Source organism: Aedes albopictus, chromosome 3, assembly GCF_035046485.1.
Source record: "Aedes albopictus strain Foshan chromosome 3, AalbF5, whole genome shotgun sequence".
NCBI lineage: Eukaryota > Metazoa > Arthropoda > Insecta > Diptera > Culicidae > Aedes > Aedes albopictus.
Genome location: NC_085138.1, coordinates 429,456,278 through 429,474,487, shown reverse-complemented (window position 1 = coordinate 429,474,487; position 18,210 = coordinate 429,456,278). Strand labels below are relative to the sequence as shown.

General features: G+C 39.0%; 1 protein-coding gene across 6 annotated transcripts in view; it reads left to right on the top strand.

Annotated features, from left to right (window-relative positions):
• Positions 1-14,949, top strand: part of LOC109621445 (sarcolemmal membrane-associated protein) — a 71,132-nt gene extending 56,183 nt beyond the window's left edge. For all 6 annotated transcript variants that reach the window (XM_029875859.2, XM_029875858.2, XM_029875855.2 and 3 more), the window contains exons 3-11: positions 9,307-9,663; positions 9,743-9,898; positions 9,965-10,314; positions 10,377-10,689; positions 10,758-10,904; positions 10,976-11,116; positions 11,242-11,371; positions 11,538-12,007; positions 12,060-14,949. In XM_029875859.2, coding sequence (XP_029731719.1) covers positions 9,310-9,663; positions 9,743-9,898; positions 9,965-10,314; positions 10,377-10,689; positions 10,758-10,904; positions 10,976-11,116; positions 11,242-11,371; positions 11,538-12,007; positions 12,060-13,019 — 3,021 coding nt within the window. In that variant the 5' untranslated portion in view covers positions 9,307-9,309 and the 3' untranslated portion in view covers positions 13,020-14,949. The remainder of the gene's footprint in view (positions 1-9,306; positions 9,664-9,742; positions 9,899-9,964; positions 10,315-10,376; positions 10,690-10,757; positions 10,905-10,975; positions 11,117-11,241; positions 11,372-11,537; positions 12,008-12,059) is intronic.
• The last annotated feature ends 3,261 nt before the right edge of the window (positions 14,950-18,210 follow it).

Sequence of the window (18,210 nt, the reverse complement as noted above, 5' to 3'; positions counted from 1 at the left end):
ACTGCAACGAGGCGGTGTTCGGTCGAATTATGATAGTTGAGCTGATGCCGCACGAAGTAGCAGCCTAGTCATCCGTACTCGTGCGCGCAGCGCATTGTTTTATTTTGTCTTCGTCTTCCCGCAAAGCGCACATCTGGTGAGGTGTGTAGATTTACGACGAACTTCTGGCCCATCATTGTTGGCGGCAAGTGTCGTGTCGTCCCATCGCATCGCATCGCTAGTCAACCAACCAGTCAATCTAGGCGCGCACGTTTCCGGTATAATTTCTCTACATGTATGCACAGACGCAGCTTAGTCTACCGCCGACGATTACACGTAAATCCGCTGGCTGGCGAGTTGCATGCATTACAGTTACCGTGATTGGGTCGGGGGAATGCACTCGCGAGCAGCGCGATGTTAAACGGTTTCTGCTCCTCAGTGTGCTGCGTCGATTTATTTTTTTGTATTGCATTACATGCGATGAGGGGAGAGATTTGGGCCACGTAGATTAACCAGAAGGTGGGAGCAGGGCTGCTGCTGGTTCGAGTGCATATTAGAATACAATCGCGCCGGTTGTACGGCAAAGGAATCATGATGGCGAAACCGTGTAGAGACGTTCAACCAGAAGGCTACTCAGCTGTCGTCGACAGGAAGTTTCAGATTTCAGCAATGGCCCAGAGAATATTTAGCTGTCGCCAATGTCGACGATAAAACAGGATGTCTTATTTTATTAGTACCGTAGCACCAGACTGATCTATTGATCCTATCGTGTCACAGCAGCTTTCTCGCTTAACCCGCATATAGTACACAGCAAAAAAATTCTTGTGATATCACATCATTTTCGCTGCACATCAGTCGCGTCGTATAAGTGATGTAAACAATTACATCATTTTCATGCAACAAATTAGCCGCCGCAGCTTGTGAGTAGGTCTAGCAATCGCTAGAGCCGGATCTATAGATGAATCATATATACACTCCCGTTCAAAAGTTTGGGGTCACCCCCTCAAAAACATGTCATTTTTTTAGGCCCATATCTCCGCCAATTTGCGTCCGATTTCAAAACCCTAGGTTTCATTCAAAAGATAATAAGTCAAAGAAACTTTGAACATGATTTAAAAGAAACTTTTTCAAAAAATTTTGTATGTGAACTTAACCCAAAGTTGCCAAATTTTCTAAAAAATGAATATAAACTTACGGCAGTGTCGCTGGAAGTTGGGTCGACCAAATTTTAAGATGAGAGCGGTAATATGACCCTTTTTCTATTAGCTTTCAACTGCTTTTTACAGAACTTAGCTAAAAAATCTAGAAAAAAAAGTTATTAAGTAAATTAATCCTTGATGTCATCGACCAAAAGTTTGGGGTCACCCCTCAATATGATGTATCGGCCAAAAGTTTGGGGTCACTTTCGTAAAACATGGAAAAGTGATTTGGTGATATCTTCGTCATCTATAGCTCAATTTTAATTATTTTTGGCTCATTTCAAAGATAATTAACTAAATTTACGTTTGATGTCTTCAACTTAACGTATTCAACGATTTTTGTATATAAAAATGTTATGTAAAGTTAGCACATTTTACCACGCTTCAAAAAATGAGGCAACTTTACGTTAAGTTTTAGTATGTAAATTTCAACAAATATGTGTGGTTCAATGTCAATGCAGTAAGTATCATTCATTTTGTTTCAAATAAGCCAAGAAGAATTAAAATTGAATGAAAGATGACAAAGATATCAACAAATCACTTTTCCATGTTTTACGATAGTGACCCCAAACTTTTGGCCGATACATCGTATTGAGGGGTGACCCCAAACTTTTGGTCGATGACATCAAGGATTAATTTACTTAATAACTTTTTTTCTAGATTTTTTAGCTAAGTTCTGTAAAAAGCAGTTGAAAGCTAATAGAAAATGGATCATATTACCGCTCTCATCTTAAAGTTTGGTCGACCCAACTTCCAGCGACACTGCCGTAAGTTTATATTCATATTTTAGAAAATTTGGCAACTTTGGGTTAAGTTTACATACAAAATTTTTTGAAAAAGTTTCTTTTAAATCATGTTCAAAGTTTCTTTGACTTATTATCTTTTGAATGAAACCTAGGGTTTTGAAATCGGACGCAAATTGGCGAAGATATGGGCCTAAAAAAATGACATGTTTTTGAGGGGGTGACCCCAAACTTTTGAACGGGAGTGTAAGTAAAATATTGGCATGGATTCGTACACTGATCCGTTGATTGTGAGGCATATCCCTTACCTCTCAGCTATTTCACCGAGTTAGAAGGAAAGTGATAAATATGATACTGCTTCTAAGTATCTGCTGGAAACAAACCGTTGACACTTTCCGGTGCCAAGCAGGGTGTACATGGTGAGTGTGATAATTGTTGGAAAACAATGTATCCGAGTGAGACTACGTTCAAAAATGGATACATCGCCAAGAATTCGCCCCCAAAACGACGATTCGACCGCTTGGGAGTGTTGTCGTCGTCGTGATGATGCTTCCCGAAAGCAATGTCAAATTCGTTCGGGGCTTCAAAACATTGGAAAGAAATTCATTATTTTTACAGTCAGATTGAGATTTACGAGTAAATGAGTGTGATCCGAAGGTATAACTGTTTATTCTGAGCATTGCAGTATTTTTTACGGCAGTGAAAACTAATTAGAAGTACGATATTTCTGGGTCTGAAAATCGTTCAGGCGAAGTGGATAGCAAATCTAACCTAGAATATCCTACAATTCTAACCTCAACTCCTCACTTGCACAAGCCGGATCTCATTTTTCACGGAAATGGTGGAACAAAATGCAAAACTAATATACGTGCGACCGAGGGAATTGAAAGTTCTACCATTTCCACTTAAAAAAATTGTCGGATGTGGGTTGTAAGTAGGAAAAATAAAATAATGCCCCCAACAGATTATGTTGATAGGTATGTAAAAAAAGGTAAACATCATCAGTTCGGTAGTTGCGCTACCGAAACAAAGATGGGTAACAGTATGTTTTGTTTTGCCCTTGAAAGCCAATTACGCGCCTGGAAATTACAAAATTATTTGCTGTGTAGGGTTCACACTCTTACGTAGGTTCAGCAATTCAGCATTCTTTATGTTACATTTATATGGGAATTCAATGCTACGAGCCAGGCAGTTGTCTCGGGGAATACATTCTATGGACATCATATTTGCGGCCGAACTGAACTGCTGTGTTTGTATTAATGTAATGCCGTTCAAAATGCGTTGGTTTTTCATAGGTGTCATCGATATTTTGTTATGTTTGAACCTTCTGCGGAAATCGTACATAACATTGCATCATGAATACGGCGGGCTTTTATCAAAAAAATGTATTCATATGCCAAAGTTTGTTGAAGTGTTTAGCTACTTATTTGATGGGTTTCAACAACACCATGATTTTAATATAGTAGTTAATACTAAACAATAACCCGCAACTCTTCTTCTGAATTCTATCATCAGACGCCATACTGTCTTTCGCTGTTGAACAGTTTATAAACTGATGCGAACTGTGACGATGATAAAGGCGACGACAACAGTGTACATTATCAAGCATCAGCTGCTGAGGCGAATGAAACCATTATCACCTTTGTGTGCATTGCAATGGTCAAGTAGTTTAGCTACCGCGTGCCAGATGCGATGAAATGCTAATATTTTACTCTACGTTAAACACGTCTTAGCTCAAAGCACGATGATTGCATGCAACGGCCTTCGTAAAAGGGTGCTCATTGTTGGATCTCGACAAAATCTATTTACTTACTTTGTTGATCTAGTTATGGGACTATTTATAAACCTCCTTCTCGTTTTCCTTCATACAAATTTTGAAAATTTTGTTTACATATACATCTACAAGAAGAGAAAGCCAAATTTTGGTCTATGTTTCCAAACCTCATGATCATAGGCCCATACCAAATAATATTTTTACTTTTCTTAGGTCTATGATCATTAGGTTTGTTGAAACTAAAGTGTAAATACATATTTTAGGCTAAACAAATCTTATTTTCTTCTTTTGTCCTAATCTTGGTCCCAATGCGCAGTGGATTTAAAGAAAAGGTCATAGAATTGAATGCAGAATAACTCCTCGAGAATTTTAGGAAGAATCCTTGTAGAAATTTCTGGAGACAATCATAACAGGATCTGTAGTGAATGTTCTAGATAAATGCCAAGAGACATTTCTGGAATGCATTCTTCCTACAATCTCTAGTAAAAGCTCTGGCTAAAGCAATCCAGAGACGCATGCTGGAGGAACTTCTAGTCTAGATCCTTGGAGAAACTTATATACACATTCTTGCAAAAATGCATAAAACAATCCCTGGAATAAGTCCTGGAAGATTCTCAGGAGGAATTGAGTTTTTTTGTTTTTTTCCATCGGAAATTAAGAAAATTAATAATTCAAAAGTTAGCCCGAAGTTTATAAAATGAAAAAATTAAGAAAAAAAAAATCATTTTATCCAATAAATTCCAGAAAATCGGTGAATTCTTCCAAGGTTTTTTTTGTAAAAATGATTATTTCTAGATATTTCCAAGAGTTCCGTTGGGTTAAATGCAAGAAATTGCTTTGACATTTCCACCGAAAGTTTCTTTTAAAAATGAGTGACGTCCAAATACTCATTCCTCCTTTAATTTTATTCGCAGATTCTCACAAAATTCTTCCCAGGAATACTTACTTGAATCCAAGATTTTTTTTTGCCTAGAAGCTTGCCAGAGTTTTTTTTTGCTTCCTCCAGTTCTCCCAATTCTTCATCCAGAGGTTTTTACGTAGGGTATTGGTTCCCTTATTAAGCATGTGGCTCCCATTTTCATCCTACGAAAAACAAAGGATTGAAACGCTGTTTGTTTTGTTTCTTATTTTTGTATTTTTTGTTAGAAGTGAGCACCCGTGAAAACACAAAGAACGGAATCAATCGGTGTCGTAATCGGTTGTTTTCGAATAGGATGAATATGGGAGCGTGAAATTACTGATGGCACACACACCCTATTTGCTCCCATAAATAGTTCTTTCGTGATTTCTGAGAGTTGCTCCTGGGATTTCCACTAGAGTTTGTGAAAAGTTTCTGCAGGAGTTTTTTATGGCGTCCCTGCTGACGCTCCTGGGGGTTTCTTCCAGAAGTTTTACCTTAGATTTTCTTGCGGGGTTTCACTCGTTGTTCCTCTCGGGATTTTTGCTAGAAGTTTTCAGAATTTTTTTTAATATATTTCTTCCCAGAAGTCTCAGAATTTCTTCTGAAATTTCTCTCGAGATTTCTTTGGACGATTTTGCCATGTTTAACCTTTTTCGTGCATTAGCTGAAGTGCATCTCGCTTGCGCAGTGCACGCTCAGCGTGCCTGTTTGGATCATAATGACCCCAATGCACGACTAGGGTTAACCTGTATTCCTTCCGATATTTCTCCGGGAATTTATTACAAGGAATCCTAGAAGACACTCCGAAAAAAAATTAGGAGGTGAGGCAGAGTACATTCAGAAAAACTGTGAGATGATACATCCTAGGAGAATCTCGTAGAGAAGCCCCAAGAGGAACACGGAAGGAATCGCGGAAAACGGAAAGAAATCCCGAGAGAAACTCCGCAAAAGATCTGCGATATATCCTTAGAAAAACTCTTGTAGAGATCTCGGGATAAATCCTGGTAGAAATCCCACGAAAATGTATTTGAGCAAAACGCAGGAAGAATCCTACGAGGGATATCCTCTGGGAGCAATACGGGGAAAATCTCTGGAAGAAAGAAATTTTGTAAGATCCCCAGTGGAAAACTCCAAGAGAAATCAGTCGGAATTCAGGAATTCTGGAAGATTCACATGAAAGAATCTTGGCAAGGCATCATGTGAAAAAACCTGGGAGACATTCCAAGAGGTATTTCTAGAGAAGTTCCAGAAAGAAACCTAAACGGAATTTCTGGAAAATAACCTTGTTGCGGAGTTTCTAGATACATTTAAATTTCCAGATTTATCCGCGTCCACATAGAATTTTCAGCATCTTATTTGAATTATCGGCTTGCCGGAAATATCTGCTAGATCTAGGAAGGATCAGGAAGAACTTTCAAGGTCTTCACGGAACCACATGCTTCCAGTAAGAACCTTTAGCATTACGGGAAATATTTGTTTTGACATTTCTGACTCAAACATATAGTAAAAGCTTATATTCAAAAGACGTTAACACTACTTTTTTGAGATTATTTTTATTCATATCAACAATGTAGTAAACACTTTGGACTCTGATTTCTGAGTACATCTACAGTACAGATCCACAAGTAGTAAAGTTCTCCATTTTTACTCATTCGACCCAATGTTTTCCCAAGTAACAGTTTAAATTCCTGTTAGATTTGTTTATTTTTATGGAAGCTTTATCATAGCATGAAGAATTCATGAATCATTTATAGTTGTTTTTATCAAGAGAAAATAATCTCCGTTCGTATGCGGTTTTTAAGTTTTCTTCAAGCTAATTATGAAAATCGCGCATAAAACAACTTGATTCACTAAGGCATTCAATCTTATAATAAGTTTTAAGACGTATTTGAAGTTATTTTCAACGCATAACATCAACAAATTTTATATAAAGTTTATGCTTCGTTTATTCAAGTACAATTCATCTGAGTTGTTCTCCTTTAAAAACTTCTTAAAGCTTTCAATTCTTGAGCTAGAGCCTCTGTCCTGGAACAAGAACAAAGCGGAGTAATAAAACAACGAACTATAAATAACAAATTATGCAACAAATTGGCTTTCTTATGCAAATATAAACACTCAAACATTTTTGCTCACTGTTAATTTAGCCGTTTTGGCGTTCAAAAGTAATCATATCGACGAAATATTCATTTTATAGCCAATCAAAAATGCGAGTAACTTGCTGCTGTCGTCCAACATTCAGCCAGTTACTCACACAGACCACAGCAACTTGAATCAAAAATGAAATGGGTACTTACTGTGACTCTTCGCATGCTCATGCTAAATAGTGTAATACTAGTAAATTTTAGTAATGCACTAATTAAATACACGATACTATAGTATCATTGGCACTTCCTGACGCAAAATGTACAGAAACAACTTTCTAGCTCCAAAAAGGTAAACAAACAATTGTCAAAGGCTGTTACTCTTGAATAAAACGAATAAGTTTCATTTAAGACGAACAAATCTGCCTTAAGATTATCACTAGTAAAAACAATCTTCAATAAATGTTGTAAATTTCATGCAAGGCGACTTGGTTCCATCATTGTTTTGAGGTGGTTTGGATTGATGGCGGCTGCATGAGTTTGGTGCGCTTGGAACGGCAGCCATGTTTAGAAAGAATTGAAAAAGTCTACGCCGACTTTTGTTTTTATAGGAAATTTATGTCTTCGTATATTAATGAATGATATTATTTTTGAGGCGCTTTGTTATTTTCGTATGTTTTGGGTGGCATATCAACGACAAAGTGGGTATGGCACGGCAAATTTTGATTCCCCGTCATCAATGATCTGTCAGGCAATTTTAATGCTTTAGCCATTTCAATTTGATGAAAATTAATTCGCAGTTCATTTAACATTTCATCCATGAAACAAAACTAGTTCGCATCTGCATAATGCTTAGGTAAAAGATTTCATTTATTATGCACTATTAGCACTTTTGAGAAAGACATCTAAAAGATCAACATGCCTCAAGCTATTCTTGTTAAAGTTTTATGAAGTTCTTATAATCAACCATCAGTGTAAGTACATAAATACAACTAGTTTCAAAGCAGTCTTCAAAAGCAGCCTTGAAGATCTCCTGAAGAGTGGGCCAGATTAGTCTTATGGATATTTTATGCCTATTTAATCTCGGATTTGCAGAACAAACAGCTTTATTGCTAAGTTTTATTATTCAATCTTAGAAATTACTTCAGGATTGCCACAAAAGTATAATTGTTACTTGGGTTATTTTTATCGATGCAAAATTTTCCTAAATATTCATGATTTTTAGAGAGTATTCCAGATTTTCTCTGTTGAATACTATTCCCTGCGGATTTTCGGTTTTTCATGTTTATCCAGGTAGTAGACACCTTGCTAATAGGGTCCTAAAATTAAAGACGAAATCTCGCTTATATTGAATAATACGATCAAGCATGGTATTCTAATCGGAATTTCACTTAACTCGAACTTGAAAAACAAAGGAATAATGAGAAAATTCGAAATAAGTAAAATGATAAATAGTTCTACTTTGACATTTGAGGTCAACCTTGTGTGACTGAGCTCGACATTTTTCACACTGGGATTTCAAAAATGTTCCTATCTGACATACACGGTGAAAAAAAATCACTTAAAGTGTGTGTTATAAGCTAGGGACGAGACAAAAAGCTAAAAAAATAAAAATTATATATTTTCAACTACGGTTAATAAAAACGTCAAAAAATGAGTAAATATGTACTCTTGTACCATATATTGTGGTTTAAAACAAGAATCCCGATAGGATTTTACTGCCGTGAATCGCAAGTCAGTCCCATCTGCATTTTGGGCAAAAATGAGTTAATGGCCGTTTTCGAGCTTTCTTCGGATGATCTTTCAGCTGCGTGCAAAAAAGTATATAGTTTGTTCAGTAAAATTGAAAAACAACACCAAGTCAGATTGTCCCATAATGAAATGTAATCGCAAGTCAGTCCCATTACGAACTTGTCCACCCTCTAGTACAAAATCTAACACTATTTTAGCCAGTTTTATATTTTTCACTGTTACGTTGTCACTTTTGAAATAATATGTTAAAGTTTTGTGATGATCGCAGAAGTTTTCAATTCATGGCGATTTTTTCGTGAAACTCGAAAAAATCGAAGAAATCAAACTTGAAAACTTCAGAGGCCATTTTCTCAGTGCCTACTTTTTACATATGGGACTGACTTGCGATTCACGGCAGTTTAGGAGCCTATTGTCGAAGGAATCCCAGATACATTTCCTGGAACACTCCCAGCAGGAATTCCTGGAGAAATCTCTACGGGTATCTCAAGAAGATTTCCTTAAGGAGTCTCAGGTGGGATTTCTGAAGGAATCTCAGCAGGAATTCCAGGAAGAATCCTAAGAAGAATATTTGAACGAATCCCAAATAATTATTCCTGGAGTAATCCATGAAGGGAAAATCCCAGTGCCAGTCTAGAAGAATTTTTTAATCATCGTCTTGATACAATGGATGATTTATGAACTAGCTATTTTGGTATAGATTCTTGTAGATTCTGGGGTCACTGCTAGTGATTTCAAATATAAATGCATCTTTCAATTTATACGCCTTCATGTTTCTTGGTTTTGGTAAACCTTCGATACCAAAATAGCAAATTTCATAAAAATAATTCATCATAGCTACCTAGTTAACAGAATTCCTTCTTTTCTCTCACACACGCAGGTCATGGTGATTATAAACAATAGATATGAATATTTATCCATCCTGAAAGCGCCAGGAGTAAGAATGCAAACTCCTGTAGTCAGCAACAACAACTCTTCGACGACGACACTGACTCGTGATTCGCTGGTACAGTCACAGCAACAACAGCAGCAGCAGCAGCAAAATCAACAGTTGAACAACAATAACAATAACAACTCACTGCTGAACAACAACAGTATCAATCTGAACAACAATATCAACAACAACAACGGCAACGGTGTTAGCATAAACAATAACAATAATAACAACAACAACAACGGCTTGCCGGGGCTGGCAAAGGCGGTGCTCATCTGCCGGCAGAATTCGCACCCCTTCAATGTAAGTATCGGCTATTGGCCTAATAATTAGGTCTTGAGTTATGTTGGTTTGTAAATTACTACTATCAAACTCTTTCCAGAATCGCACACTCTTTCTTGAGCCCCATCAAGAGGTTAAGGTCGGGCGATCCGTTGCGAGGAATCGCGTCTCCGAGAACAATGCAATCTTTGACTGTAAGGTCCTATCTCGAAACCATGCCGTGCTGTGGTACAGCGATGGAAAGTTCTATATCAAGGTAATTTACCCTGCTTGTTCCGGGAGCTCATGACATTACTCACATCAGTAACATTCCCACCTGCAGGATACCGGCAGTAGCAATGGCACCTTCATCAACAACGTCCGCCTCAGTCAGACGAGCACCGAGTCGGAACCGTACGAGGTCAGCTCGGGCGATATCGTGCAGTTCGGAGTGGACGTCATGGAGAACTCGCGCCGTGAGACACATGGTTGCATAGTGGCCACTCTGAAGCTGTTCCTGCCCGATGGCCGTGAAACCAAAGCCAGTCAATCCATCGGAGTGGGCGGACCCAGCACCAAGATTCCCCCGGTGGATCTGTACCGGCTCAACCAGTACATACAGGAGGCTAATCAGCGGGAGCAGATTCTCGAGACGAAGCTGACGAGCCTGCAGAAGATGGTCGAAGCGACGAAGTAAATTAGCGAGTTTTTTTTTCATAATTGAGTCATATCCCTAATCCGATTGAGCATTCCAGGCAAAACTCAGCGATAGGATGGCAGGCGATGATCGACGAAGATCGGTTGCTCAGTCGAATCGATATGTTGGAGAAGAAACTGCAGTGCTTCCAGAAGGGTATGACTGACGACAAACTGCGGGAGGAGGTCCTCAAGCTGCAGGACGAAAAATATCAGTATCAAAATTCGGCCAAGGATGCCTTGCGAAAGGTGCACCAGGAACGGTTGGATGCAACCCACAAGGTAGCCACGATAGAGAAAGCTCTGTTCAGTAGCGAGGACGAGTGTTCGCTGCTACGGGAACAGCTGAATAAAACCCAGCTGCAGTTGCAGGTAGGCTAGGAATAGTATTTGGTCGATGTTAGAAGTGATAACCTCGGTATATTAATGTTTGATGGTAGGAAGTAACGGGCAGACTAGATGCACTACAAAACCAGTACGATGAGCGAGTGTCGTCAAGCGAGGAACAGCTGAAAGTTAAAGAATCTGAAATAACGAGCCTAGGTCACGAAATCAACATGCTGCAGGAGAAGCTGAGCTTCTACGCGGTAAATGTGAAGATTCCAGGAATTCACGTTTTTCAAGAAAATCAATGCGACTTTGGATCTTTTTTTTTCAGTTTTATGCGTCCGATGAAGATGAAAATCAACAGCAGCAGCAAGAGTACAATAATTCCGCCATCTCTGACTGGTTGCTAAAATCTGATATTAAGAAAATGGAAGGATCTGAAGATATTATTAAGGCCATTTGTAACGATGCAGTAGGTTTTCTGATTATTATTTTTTTTTTATCTGTATTAACGAGATTTTTAGCCCTGGGCTAGTTCATCTCGGATTTCTGATTATTATTGTCTCTCCGCGGTATGTACATTTGAATCATTTGCAGGAAACCGATATCAACGCTGACGAGAAAGAAGTGAACCTAGAGGATAATGCGATGCAGCTACAGAAACGGATTCTCACTCTGGAGCGGAACATTTCCCTCATGGTGGACGGTGAAAGTAAACCTGAGAACGGTAAGAAATTTTATGGGATCTGTATACGTTTAGGTATCCTCTAAGACTTCCAACAGGTGAAGGCTGCCATTTTCAGCATGGCTTTGCTTTGTAATTCCGCTTGCTAATGAAAGCTAAGAAAAAAATACAAAGTCAACATCATAGAATTCTTTACAATATTTTTTAGAAAATAACGAGCTACTAGACAACGCCAGTGTGACGTCTTCCGCAACGATAGGCACGACGATAGCCAACGACAACAGTGCTATCGGCGAAGTGGCAGAATCCGGTGGAGCAACCAGCAACGGTGAGGAGTGTGATGGCAACCAGAATGTGAGCAGTATAGGGGCCAGCATTGACGATGCGCAACAACCGATACCGTCCGAGAGTGAAACGACGACAACGACCACAGCAACCTCGAATACCGATCAGCAGCAGCAGCAGCCACAACCGCAACAGAAACGATCTGACGAGGAGCAGAAATCGCCCTCGAAAATTAACTGCGAGTTGAGCAAGAAAGTGCTGAGGCGAAATCTTAAACATGTCAAAAGCGAATGTGCACTACTCTTGCGGCAGATTAGCAAAGCGAAAGAAGATAATCGGAAGTCGGAGGAAAGCATGGTGGCCAAAGCTAAATACGACGACCTGGAGGCGGAGGTAAGCCTTATGTGTAGTTGTTCGTTTATATTCTATTGCCTATTATTTTTAGCTGCGAATGCTCAAGCAGGAACTGGACACACGCCCCAAGTCCGAAGAGTATGAAAAGAAGCAACAGCTGTGCGAAAACCTAACCGAAAGTCTAGCGTCATTAAGAATAGAAACAGAAGCACTGCGGTCGTTGAACGAACGCTGCCAGGATGAGATGGACCGCATGGAAAAAGAGCTGTTAAAGCAGAAGAACTTCGAAAACGAAAAACTCAGTGCAATGGCTGCGGCACATCAGCAAGGTGAATCGATTCCATCGGAAGTACCACCAACTGAACATAAATACGAGAAAACACAAGAAGAAACGACACAGGAACCTGTCAGGAGGGTCATCGTAGATGCAGAAACTCAGACAGATGTCGAGGAAAAAGTATTCGTGATGGATGAGGTGATGGATAACGACATTTCAATTTCTTCTAATTTGGACGAATTGGATGAAGATGAAGAGGATGACGACGAAAAAACGGAAACTATTGATACGACGGAAATATTCGTGAGTCGAAACATGTCACTAAACGAGAGTAGGGTGTATAGCGACAGTAGCAGTCTTGGTTTGACTGATTCAGTGACCAGCAATAGCCATAGTAGTAGTAGTAATCTTAGCAGTAATAATTTGAATCTAACTGGTAATGAGGTGGAAGCTTCTCAATATTCGGAAAGCATCGGTGAACCGATCGAATCTGTTGTAGAAAGGGTAGGTGATAGTGGTCTCCTGGAGAAAAGTGGTGTTGAGCATGAATTGGAGCTCATAAACCACCCGGATGTGCAACGTGAGGAGGAACTGATTGCATTTAAGGAGAAGTATACTCATCTTACTCAGGAGAATATCCGGCTCAACCAGCAGCTGCAAAAGCTGAGCGACGATTTCAGCCACTTCAAGAGCAAATCGTTCATTAATCTTTTAATGTATATAGCACCCGTCATTGTTATCGTTGGTTATATAATGTTTAATCGCGTATCGTAAATTAGCCCCTTCCACTGGAAGTTTCAGTTTAATTCAGTTGCAAAGAGGTTAGGAAATTTTATCAATATTTATGCGGATCCCGGCTAAAAGCAGCATTAAAATTATAAATAAATGATTTTTGTCTTCTCATTCGTACTTTTACTTCTATTAGAAAAAAAGGAACAGTTTTCGTTATTCGATCATCCCCATTTTGGCAGATAGCTTTAATATATATTTTGCCTTTGTTTTGTTCGTTTTGTGATTCTATCTGTAATTATAATGCATATATTTATTATCGAGAGGAAAAAAAAACATTGTAATAATTATTATAGGACAGCAAACACATTTATAGAACAGTTATACAGGAAAGAACGAGAAATATTTTCTTTTCCTTTTCTGTGTGCAAAAAGTAATTTATTAATTAACCAATATCAACAAACTGATGAGAGAAATCACTTTCTTTAAATAGGTAAACTACACTCAAAAACAATTTCCCACACACACAGACACACTCCGTCTCAACCCCATTATACTATTATAGTAGTCAACTTTTGGCAACATGATTGTTCTCTATAAAACAACAAATCAGGATAGCTTTTATACAGCAAAACGGATCAAGAATTGGTAGGCGGTCTTTCCCTTCGGAGTACCTATATCTCTTCCCGTTGGAAAATGTCTGTTATTGTGGTAGTCCGAATTAGTTGTCATGTCGAAATGGAATTATATTTACAGGACACACATTTTATGCTCCACAAAATATAAAAGTTATGCGTAGAACGGCATTTATGGTGCTGTTTATTTTTCGAAAATTCGAAAATGGGAAATTGAATTCCTGACCCAAGTCACACGATAAAAAAGCACTTCGAGTTTTTTTTTTTTGAATTTCCCTTTTTTTGTGTGGGTTTGATTTCATTATCAACTATGTATAAAAAGCTCACACTTTGTAAAGCTATAACCTACATAGCTAGCATTTTCTTCTATTGCAGCCAACATGTGCATCTTCTAAATATATGAATGTTACGCCTCGCCGTGAAACTGAACAACATTGTACTGGACTGCTACAATTTCAGACACTTAAAAATGTGAACAGATCTACGTTCTCATTATGGAGAACAGTGTTAACCTAAGGCAGTGCTTCTGTTGCCCAACGGAAAAGAACAAAATATCAAGAATCTTCGACAGTGCGAAAATTGTAACATAATCTCCCTCTGGAGCTGTAGTCGAGCAAATTGTTTCCAGGGACACGACGCTACTATATCTACGCTGTACCGCGGACGAATCGAATCTTATTCTACACATTTATCTTCTTGAAAAACAAAAGCTGTTTGAAGCTACTCGGACACTCGGACGAAATCAACTCGACTCGAATAACGTAACCAAGAAGCTACACGCCGCGAAATGACTACACACGGTTCCAAAGTTGGCACACAAACCGCGTAATAACAAGAGAGTACAAATATTCGAAGGTAGATATGAGAAACCTTCTCAAAAACTCGAAAATCATACCGAGGAGACGAACGACATACGCATACATGACAGATAAAGGACAAATAAAACTCGGAAATGGTGTGTAGTGTACGACATGGAAGATTTCTACGCGTTTTATTCGTTGGTGCATTCAATTCATTCAAACACACTCGACATATGCCAATGAGAAGGAGAAGTACGAGAACCGGGTTGCCGAATGAATAAAGTAACAAAGTAATAAGTTGATGCTTGATGTGCTGCGAGAGAGTTGGTGGCAGGAGCAGTAGGATTATATATCAAATGGCTCGAGATAAAAGGTAGGAAAACCGAGAAAGTTTTCGTGAGCTGTAGCGCGCGCTTTCGGGTTAATGAATGCAAACACATGTGTACATTTATAACATTGTAAGAAAACATATGATAAAGAAGCAGTGATGCTTTTGTGCAGGCGTCATATCTAAATGCAAATAAACAGAAAATATTGAAATTGATTAGTTTTATATTGGGTCATCCCTAAATTAGTAAGCTGGGGTTCAAGATGTTTGGAAGTGGGGCACCGCCATCTATGGATGCTCTCTTGCATATCTCTGCGATATCCGAAAGCCTCGGTATTGTATAGAAAAGTGAAGAACTTGTAAGTGGAAATATAACACTTGGGCTCTGGTCAATGTCTTAACAAAGAATGAAAATTTAGCCCTGCTATTTATCCTACAAAACAATAATGATAGCTAACGTCACATACCGCATTTTTCGTCTTTCTTGATGATAAAATACAAGTTGGAACGGATTAGTGATGTACCGAATAGTACTATTCGGCCTTCGGCCGAATACCGAATAATTCGAATTTTATTATTCGGCGAAACGAATATTCGGCCGTATATTCGGCCGAATAATTGGTTAGATATTCGGCCGATTTTCTTGTTAAAAATCTCGTGAAGTTATTGTAAAGGGCATCTTTGTTTTCAAAAAGTAGAATTTGAAAGCCAGCATCTTCAGAAAAATTTTAACATCACAGAAAAAGTAACTTTTTGCAAATAAAATGCTTCGAAAATCCACTTCACAATTTTCTAAATTCTTGATTTAGTGTGTTGTTGCTATGTTTAGTCATTATTCGGCCTATTCGGTATATTCGGCCGAATAATACATTTAATATTCGGCTAAACGAATATTCGGCAAAATCGAAAATAAGCTGATATTCGGCCCGAATATTCGGCCGGCCGAATATTCGGTACATCACTAGAACGGATCATTCCGAAAGCCCTGAGCACTATACCCTGCTTTTGATAGCTAATAGCTTTAATCATTGCAAAGTCTTCTGCAAATGAATATCGTGATCGAATCGACGACGTATCCTTCAGGTTTTTTTCATATAGATTTCTTCATCCTCGAGTTTTTCTTGCAAAAACGATGTGAACGCATAAACCTGTTCGAAACTAGTTTGATGAACAATGTCGCCTCACTGCATGCTCTTCCGTATTCTTGAATTGACGTACTCTGTTTCGTTATCCGTGCGATGGACGTTCAATTTTCGCTTTGTTTGCTGTCGGATTTCAATTGCTTATACACCTCAAGCATTTTATCTTTGGACTTCTACTCCTAGCAGTACTTTTCGACTTGCATCATCGATGAAAATAACAAAGAATTGGTATGCTCCAAATGATGAAACTTTAACTGGGCACACAGACGTCCGAATACACTGAATCTAATGGTCTTTCCGCTCTTGTAGAACCACAGAGAACAGACATCCAAGCCTATAGAAAATTTTCTCGAATGCTGTGTAAGGATTCAATTTTCACCTATGCGGCAAATTGCTACAGTCAGTGGTGAATACGCATATCTAGATAAGTTTCATACTCACCACCGACAACAGCGTGGGAACTTTGTGACAGCAGCGCCACCACGAAGTTGCCACTTGTGTTGCCATTTCAAATGACCGTTAAATTCCTTACACAGCTTTGGAACTGGACTTGGATGTCTGTTCTCTGTGGTAGAACTGAAACGGAAAGTGTCTCGGGCATGCTTACCTTGAAGACAAGCCACGCAATTTTGAACAGCATCCTGTTTCAGAACAATTTCATCTGCCATCTACGAAAACTTCATTATACTCTGCTGGTTCCCATGTCCTAGGCCCTTCTACCAGAAGCTGGAGCCCACCATCAAAAACGATTTGTCTGTTTTTTGGTTGAGCCGGTACAGACCATCTTTCGTCACTGAGGCAAGAGGCCTGAACACTTTTCTGCTAATTGTTCACATAAACAAACTGTAAAGAGCAAAGGTTAGACTCTTTTGTGCACGTAACGAGAAACAGTTTCCGTTATTCTGCTCATTTTCTGGATACCTTGACTTCTGCTTGGTGTACAATGCTCCTTTTGCTCAATCACTTTCCAGTAGCTACTTCACATCTTGACGTATTTTCGCTCTTAATGTCAGCAGTCAGATTGATACCAGAAACTTGCAATCCCATGATTATCAAGTTGTAGAACTCCGATAATCCTCAGATTTCTCAGATTTTGTGCCGTCGTCACCAATCGCTTCGAGCTTCACGGACGTCAGTGAACAACAAATCGAAACGACAAAAGAAATCCTGAAATGCCTTCTGGCGCTTTCCCCATACCTATTTCTCTTGCAATTCCAACGTCCTTCACCAGGCTATAATACTACCTATGATCGCATGTCAGTCCCATATTTGCTAGGTTTCCTATTCATATCAGTCAGTTTTGCGAGCTTATGCAGTATTCGCTAATATTCGTTCGCACATTTCCAGATCTATCTCCTGCATGATCTCCTGCACTTGTAATGCTTTCACCGCTCGCAGGAACGTATTCTAATCAACGCCATCTTCATCGCGAAAGCCAATGATCAATATGTAATTTGAATTTCTTCAATTCTTCAGGCTATGACCAATTCTGGGCCCATAACTACTTGCAAGTGGAAATAAAGCACTTGCGTTGTAGTCAACATCTGAACAAAGAATGAAATTTTATTCCTGCTATTTATTCTACAAAATAATTGCTGAGCTTGTTGCTGAAATACCCTCATTGTATCAGTAGCTACCCACGAGCGTGGAATTAAAGTTTACCTGCAAAAAGACAATCTTTATTTCATGAATATTGAAAATATGCCCGCTGAATAACACTGCCTCTTGGGGCAAGACACTGTGCAAATGAGAGCAAATCTGAAAAATTTGGAGTTACTTTTTTTATCGATGATCGACGATATTCGCTGGAAGGCATTCCCAAACTGCAATTTTCATTCAGCACAAGCAACACTTTGCAGTTTGACATTGGTGCCAGATTACACTTCAATATAAGTGGCATTCCGCTGTTGCTCCTGGATTCTGCCAACACTCCCCCCTTTGTACGGGTTTTTCGTATACCTAATGCATTACTTGTCACACGTTCCTGAACCCCCCCCCCCCCCCCCCCTGCCCCCTATATGAGCGTGACGTACTTAAGGTGACTCCCCGTATCACTCCTATTTCAGCACTTCTTTTTCGATTCTTATTTCTAACAATCATCGATCGCAACAGTAGTGGTGTTGCCTTTTTACATTTGTTCCATAAACAAACAAACAAAAATAGCACCGCTTTGTCTCGCTACTACCAATGTAAACATTACAAGATTATGAATCCTTTAAAAGCAATTCAAGCAGTACACTACTCAATTTTGCTAAATCACAATCAAACACGTCTCAATGTTACGAAAAACATTGGATTTTATGTGTAATAAGCTAAAAATGATCGAATACT